This window comes from Ceratina calcarata, unplaced genomic scaffold (assembly GCF_001652005.2).
Source record: "Ceratina calcarata isolate Rehan_Ccalc_2016 unplaced genomic scaffold, ASM165200v1 scaffold368.2, whole genome shotgun sequence".
Taxonomy (NCBI): Eukaryota; Metazoa; Arthropoda; class Insecta; order Hymenoptera; family Apidae; genus Ceratina; species Ceratina calcarata.
In genome coordinates, this window is record NW_017159898.1 from 922333 (window position 1) to 930009 (window position 7677).

Below are 7677 nucleotides of genomic sequence, written 5' to 3' on the forward strand. Positions count from 1 at the left end.
AGCACGTAGCGTAGTTGTCACGATTCGACGCGTGTAATTTCTGATAAAAAATGATGGAAACGGAAGCCTGATCGAAATCCATGACGCGGAACTCACGAAACGACAACGACTAAAACCGATCCGTAAACTGGACCGCGGGACCGAATTCTCACTTCCACAGATGAGTTTTCTGGATATTGAGAGAGCGCAGGCGTGGGGTTAGCGTCCTTCAAGAATAAGAGAACTGCAACGAAACTGTATTTCATCGGGTTTTAAGAGAACTTCGCAAGTTTATTTAAATAGTCTTACACAAAGTTAACTACCGTTGACGTTTGCGTCGACGCCTGATCGACCGGTTGCTCAAAACAGCAAGCGTCCTCTTATTGCGTTCTACCATGTACATATGTAGACTACATATGCAATAAAGTGCATTGTATTAAAAAATGAACAAAAGGTATTCTCAGAACTTTTGTTGACAGAGAATGTTATTAAAGTTCTATGAAAAAAAGAGAGAAATCAGCACAGGACGTACGTAAAAAATTCCTTTTTATTTAACGTTCAGCTCTTAGAGGAACACGAGTACTTTAAATCGTTGCTTAAATCGCAGCTATTTACAGAGATTTCCCGGTCTCTTTCAATCTTAAGTCGCTGTTAACACATCCGAGGGCGGTAAGACGTCAACAGTGAAATCAGTGAACTCGCTGAATAAATGACGTTTAACGTACCACGCGCCACGTAAGCGGAGGCGTCGATATGTTACTACTTAAACAAGTTACAAGAGAATACAACCCGTGTCTTAATCAGCAATTATGTCAGCATGAAGCGTTCGCAGATGGAAAAATAAAAATTATTATCAATTATTGTTATTGAAGAGATTCAAATATTAAAAGTATAAAGCAGCTATTAACTCCGGATTTACTGTATCTTTAATTCCTACGTACGTAGGCGAAACTGATTTAGGTCGAAGTTTTTATAGAAAGGGGACGGAAACGATGAGCGGTCCCTTGACAATAAATCGTCAAACGTTCGCTTTTTATTAGAGACGGGGGTGGAACTCCACGCTTAATCTGGGCCAATATGTGCTCTCCCGATCTATGTATGTAGTGACTGACAACACTTTAACGACGAGTATGCTCCAACTGATTGTGCTACAAGCGATCATCGATTCTGCGAACAATGCATTCGAGAAGATACATTACCCAAGAGTCTATAAGCAAACATTATCAAGAAGAAAAAAATTATATCTCCTTCATTACACACACAATTATTTTATCACAGTAATTGATAAAATTTGATGAGATAAAAATAAGTAGAATCATACACAGTATCTGTGTTCACTATTTTTATTCAATCATATGCACGCTTTTGTTTACGTTCAATCTTTAATTGACTACTTGCGACTAAGTAGCATTCATTGTTACATCAACCCCCTGATGGAATTCGTCATTTTAATTAATTGCGTCTAGTAGTGGTTGATCAAGTGACCGAGTAAAGCCACTGTACCGCCACGTCCGGCGAAGGAGGCGAGGAAAAATAAAAAAAGATGAGTTAAAGAGCGGAGCGGTGCCACTTCCGATTTATTAGGGGCGCGGTGACCCGGTCTTCCCGTTCTTCCGTTCTCGGACGTTCCGTACCCAACTGCTTTCTCCCCCTTTTTACGCGGGTACGCAGCAAACGTAATTATTTTTAAAAAGGATGTAGGGACCGTGTGCGTGTGTTTTTTCATCGGGCGGAACGCGTGGTTCGGATCAGGCGTACTTCAAAGAAGATAGCGAGACGAACCAATGTTCCTGTTTTATCTTAACATCTATTCCAAATACACAGTTCTTTGATATTTCCTCCATCAACCTGTTGTCATTCATCATTTCTTAACCCATTAATTAATAAAATTACTTTCATATAGACTTACTTTAAGTATTGTACGAAAGTTACTTAAATATTTTTAAAAAATTGAATCACTGTCATTTTGTATGAATCAGCGTTCTGGTTTACAGAAATTCTTGGTATAAGTAGATACTAATATTCCGGGTTTAAGAATTTCTTAGAGTTTTAGTATTATAGCGTTTTTCCTCGTAGCGAGAAATACATGTAGTAATCATCAGTAATGTCAACCAACAGGCGAACCCGCGTCCGTGTTCGTCAATCGTCATTCACCTAAGTTGGTCCCCTCTCTCTGTCACAGCTCGGGGCCCGTATCTAGCTTGCAAGACAGTCTATCCGCGGTTACGGTAACGAACGGGTCGTTCGCTTGCCGCTCTACTCGCTCACTCTCAAACACAAACACACGTATATCTCGACAATTGATGTCCGTTCCGTGAATCCGTATCGTATGTGAAAAAGTTCTTGAGTATCTGATATCGACGACTTAGCTCGATTCTTATATTTTATTGCGTTGATTACATATCGTAGAAAATGGAACAGGAAAATGTGGCGTTCAGTGATGTTCACGCAACTTTGATCTCATGTTAAGTTTCATATCTATATTACGTTATTTCATAAATTCTATGTGGTCGATGTAATATGAATAAAAATTGTAATACGTGAATGAGCGAAAATTCGACGATCTCGTGAAACTAATTTTATTCTGCTATGTGAATCGTGCTAGAAACTTGCAATATTATTATACAATAATTAAGTACACTTGTAAACATGATTGTAATATTATTACCAAAAATCGACAAAACTTCGGCGTTCGCTTAAAATATATCTACTATTCGTTTGGAAACATTGAGACGCTCGTGAGTTGAAAACCGAAGGTTTTCCTGATGTTTCATGGATATCCTGTGGATGACCACTATGACGGATGACTCGTGAAAGGAATTAATGCGGTGAGTCAGAATGGTAACTCGTACGTTTCCCTTTTCCTTTTCGATTGTTTGGTCAACGCCGTGATTCCCACAAACCTTATCTTCCATCGGGGCGAGTATTTTTGCCAATTGAGAATTGCGTTCAGAATGCAATTACTAAGTAGCATTCAAGTGGCGAGGAGTTGTAATTGAGCGAGAGCAAATGTGTTTAAATGAAAAGAACAGCGATCGGTCTTCAAGCATGTGCGTCACTCTGAAGGACCAATGCCAAGATCGAGGTAAAAAACGTGCTCACGGGTCCTGGTATATATTACGCACACGATAAAAAGGGAAAAAAGGCTGCAACGGGCACGAAGTCACTGCACTTTTCTCCCTTTCTTGTCCCTTCTCCTTTGTCACTGTCTCCTCGCTCTTGGGCGCACGTGGTGCGTCGTAGGCGGATTTCGAACTTGCCGCGAACAATCTTCGATCATTTGTATCTCACCCGTGAATTTGCGTATTGAATCGTACGGAAATGGATGATAAATTTTGTACCACGTATCTTTAATTCCTTGTCATTTTTACTCGATCTCTTGTATCGGTTTATGTCATACACACACTCTTGTATTAGATCTTTGATGACGATTAATCTTTTCAAACTCCCGTTCATTTGCTTAATTTAATTAGTCGGCATCGAATTCCGTTGGCATGATTTTAGGCTGTCAACCTCTGTATTAACGATAATGCAAAAGTGCAAAGGGTTAATACCGTGGAGACAGCATGGCATAGTGACTTCGAAAACGAAACAGGCACTTGGTGCAATTAAGGATTCATGTCAGTTTCCGAGAAATCTAGATTGCCTGTAATTAACCACTGTCGCTGTTACGCGAAGTGCTGGCTAAAATTTTTCGTGTTCGCATCGATAATTATTATCTATTGCAATCGAAATGCTTTTTAAATGGAGGATATACAAGTAATACATATTGGTTTGTCTGTTAAATATATCTCATGATAGATTCATGCGAGCAAAACAGACTTATGTAAATTGACTTATGCAGATAAGAATTGAATTAAAAAGTATCGAGGGGACAGATGTTTTCAGCAAAAATAATATTACAACAATATTTAATTTTTCTTAATAAAGTTAATCGTTTTAACTTCTCGTTAACTGGAACTGTCAACGATATTATTTACAGTTACTCATATCCTTCTCTAAGTATGGAATTTCAGCCAATACCTATAATGTTCGACCTTGTCCTCCGTCATAAACGAAAAATTTTATACCTGCTCCTTTCCTTTCCTCCTTCCATCGTGGGACTTTTTTTTGTCGAGTTCTGAAGTGGCACAGCATTTCTTTTTCACAACTTCCAGTAATGTGTGTTGTCCTTACAATTAGTTGTTAAAGTACGTAATAATTAACGCGCGGGTGTGTGTAACACGTTTGCACCTACGTAAACACGTGCGTCGAGTCGATTACTTGAAATTGAATCGAAAAAGGATGTTATCGCTATTCTATCCATGAATGGAAACAGTGAACGCGACGCAAGCCGGTAATAAACACAATCAGCGATTTGCATAACGCGCAACGCAAGTATGTGCCGAACGTCCCGCGGCTTAGGCAACTTTCACCGTGAGTCAAGTTTGACTCATTCATCGCTGTTCGCCGCGTGATTAACTTGGAAATAATTCGGTGACGTCAAACGTCGTTCGTCGCGGTCTCGGCCGCGTATTTTACAAAAGATGAACATGATACGACCACGAGTTGTCGTGATTTCGTCAAGGTGCACCGGTGAAACACGAGAAAATAGGCGTCTCTCACCGCCTGGGAACGTACCAATTTCTACGAACAGAATGAATCCGATTTAAAAGGCTCGCAGGCCAGTTTCTCTTTAACATAGAATTCCATTTAACGAATATTCAACTTCTTAATGTAAAACGTATTGTAAATTATTATTAATAAATCAGGTATCGTTGTAACTTGATATAAGTACAAGCATTATTTATTATTCTCGTGCGGTGCCGTATGACAGTAAGAAGAGCTGCCACACTCTTTCAGTATTAATTTATTTCACATTGCTATACTAGAATGTGATTAGATTCACCTTTTGTAGCTGACGCGTCATTAATGCAATCATGGGTCACTGTTATTCAGTATTCATCCAGACCACTAAGTCTTTTTTAGTTGCGTCGACCTTGTAACTCATGTTCTTGAATTTGAAACTCTAAACTTATTACAACGAAGTATTTTTTTTATAATTTTTTAATTGTATTTCATAGAAAAGAATTCGGCTTACAGAGCACTAATTAAACTATCATGGAATTGTAAATTGTACTATATCGCATTAACTAAATTGTAATTAAGTTAAGAAAATAGTTTGAGTCTGATATCACGTAGAATTCAACAGTGGGAGAAAAAAGCTTAGCATTAAAGGAGAAATGATAGGGCAGCGACGTGTCCCCAGTTGGTTCCCATGTCTTCCATCAGTTTTGACGAGTTTTTTGTTACGATGGAACACCCAGTACCGGGTGTCCGTTAATTTCTCTTAATTAAACTCAATCGAGGTTAATGCACCGCAGCTTGACCCTAGTTTACCAAATCCACCATAGCCTGAACTCGGTCTATGGTTTCTTTATCGATATTTCCACTATTATAGCGAATTCTTTCAAGAAATGCTTCTATATATAATCACAGCTTGAATGTGTGAATAGTATTTTTGAAACATGTGTAATAGAAATGAAATGTAATAGGAACTTATAGATATGAATAATTCATAATATTTAACGTTAATAATCAATTGAGAAGGCATCAGTTATTTAGTTAGGATGATACTCCCTTCGAGCGTCTTACGATGTTCTTAAATTCACCGGATGACCCACTTCCGTCGACTAAAGACACCCCATAAATAATAATCATGAATTTTATTGGTCACTTCATATTCATCTTATGTAGAATTCATTAATTTCCTTTAAATTCATATTGAAAACTTTTCTAAATGATCTGTAATTATACTTAGGTTCAATTATTCTTTAATCTTTGTTATAGGCCTCGGAAGTGGTCGAAATTGATTGAATCACGTAAAGTTGGGAAGAATTTAAAAATTTCGACATGGATAATCTAGAGACGTTATTACGCGTTTCTGGGAACGATACAGATAGCACCATAATCGATGTTGGAGCATCGAGGTACAACAATTGATTTTAACTTTCATTTGATTGGAAAAATGCCGATATATACATTTTAAGAATGTTGTAAATATATACAATTTTAATTATAGATTCCCTAAGCCATTGAGAACTTTCGCAGCCATAATCGCGATATTGATTATGATCACCGGTCTCGTCGGCAATTTGCTGACAATTATTGCCCTATGCAAATATCCCAAAGTACGCAACGTTGCGGCAGCTTTTATTATAAGGTATTTACATATTAATTTAGCTCAACCTTTTAATTAAACATTTTAAGTAGAACCACTTTTTCAATAAATTTTATAGTCTTTGCGTGGCAGACTTCGTGTTCTGCCTCCTGGTGTTGCCGTTCGACTCCATCAGATTCGTCGACGCGAGTTGGGCGGACGTGAGATTTCTGTGCGTTCTCGTACCATTTTTAAGGTATGGGAACGTTGGCGTGAGTCTTCTTTCCGTTGCAGCTATCACTATCAATAGGTACGAATGAAACTTCCTAAGTTTCTCAAATGAAAAAATAAAATCAAATGGATTTGATAAACAAATTCTATTTTTACTTAAGGTACATTATGATAGCTCATCACGGACTGTATAGCAAAGTTTATAAAAAACATTGGATCGCTATTATGATCGTGTTTTGTTGGATTTTCTCATATGGGATGCAAGTACCTTCTTTGTTGGGAGTTTGGGGTAGGACATAATATATTTATTTAATTTGATTTGTCATTAATAATTTTGTTAATTTATGATTTATTACGAATTATGATTAAAGATAAATATTTCTCACTTTTTAGGTAAATTCGATTACGATCCGAATCTGGACACTTGCTCCATCGTGAGAGACAGTAACGGACATACGTCGAAAACTTTTCTTTTCGTCACCGGGTTCGTCATACCCTGTTTAGTGATCGTCGGATGCTACACTAAAATATTTTGGGTGGTGCACAGGTAGACATTTAAATAATTTATCTATTCAATCGCAATAATATAAAATAAATGTATTGCTTATTGAAAGCTAAATATTTCTATTTATAGATCCGAGACGAGGATGCGAAAGCACGCAGCACCGACGATAAAATCTCCTCACACACCCGGAAGAGATACCAGAGAGATTAAACAAAGGCGTAGCGAATGGCGAATCACGAAGATGGTCCTCGCAATCTTTCTCAGCTTCGTCGCTTGTTACCTTCCAATCACTATCGTTAAAGTCGCTGACGTCGAAGTCAGATATCCAGGTACTATTTAATTAACTCGCCTGCTTTCATATATTAATTAATTAATTAATTACTTTGCTGTATTATATGACGCAATGATTTATTCCCTCAGCGTTTCACGTTCTGGGCTATCTTCTCCTGTATTTCGCGTCATGCGTGAACCCGATCATTTACGTGATCATGAACAAACAGTATAGGCAAGCGTACGCGGGCGTGATTGGGTGTTCCCGGATATGGCCGAGCCTAACGCCTTTCGGAAGTAGCGCGCCCGGTCATCATCAGCAGCAGCAGGACTACGGCCAAGGTAACTTCGAGCACCGTCGCGTGGTAACGCTCACCAAGCTCTGATCGAACGCGAGCTAATCGACCACACTTCGCTCACTTCGTAAGTCAAGGGCACAAATTCGCTGCTTTATAAGATTGCCATTGTTTTTTCTTCGCTACACTTTGTCCCTTGTCTGTGTCTCTTCTTATTGTTAATAACATTGACAGTTTTATGCTATTTAATTATATAC

General features: G+C 38.3%; 2 protein-coding genes across 2 annotated transcripts in view; one reads left to right on the plus strand and one right to left on the minus strand.

The window, feature by feature from the left end:
- Window positions 1-4933, minus strand: part of LOC108625599 (G-protein coupled receptor moody) — a 10097-nt gene extending 5164 nt beyond the window's left edge. Inside the window, exon 1 of the mRNA XM_026814109.1 lies at window positions 4050-4933. The gene's annotated coding sequence lies outside the window, so the exon portion shown is untranslated. The remainder of the gene's footprint in view (window positions 1-4049) is intronic.
- Window positions 2175-7627, plus strand: moody (G-protein coupled receptor moody). The gene is made up of 8 exons (XM_018025697.2): window positions 2175-2807; window positions 5809-5948; window positions 6041-6181; window positions 6258-6428; window positions 6511-6638; window positions 6743-6896; window positions 6984-7183; window positions 7275-7627. The coding sequence occupies exons 2-8, from the start codon at window positions 5872-5874 to the stop codon at window positions 7508-7510; spliced, it is 1107 nt and encodes a 368-aa protein (XP_017881186.1). The 5' UTR covers window positions 2175-2807; window positions 5809-5871; the 3' UTR covers window positions 7511-7627.
- Window positions 7628-7677: the final 50 nt, after the last annotated feature.

Excerpts from the sequence above, each read along its gene's own strand:
- moody (XM_018025697.2), top strand. The coding sequence starts at position 5,872 with ATGGATAATCTAGAGACGTTATTACGCGTTTCTGGGAACGATACAGAT. Across the intron at positions 5,949-6,040 it reads ATCGATGTTGGAGCATCGAG|ATTCCCTAAGCCATTGAGAA; the intron begins GTACAACAATTG and ends TTTTAATTATAG. Across the intron at positions 6,897-6,983 it reads ATATTTTGGGTGGTGCACAG|ATCCGAGACGAGGATGCGAA; the intron begins GTAGACATTTAA and ends TTCTATTTATAG.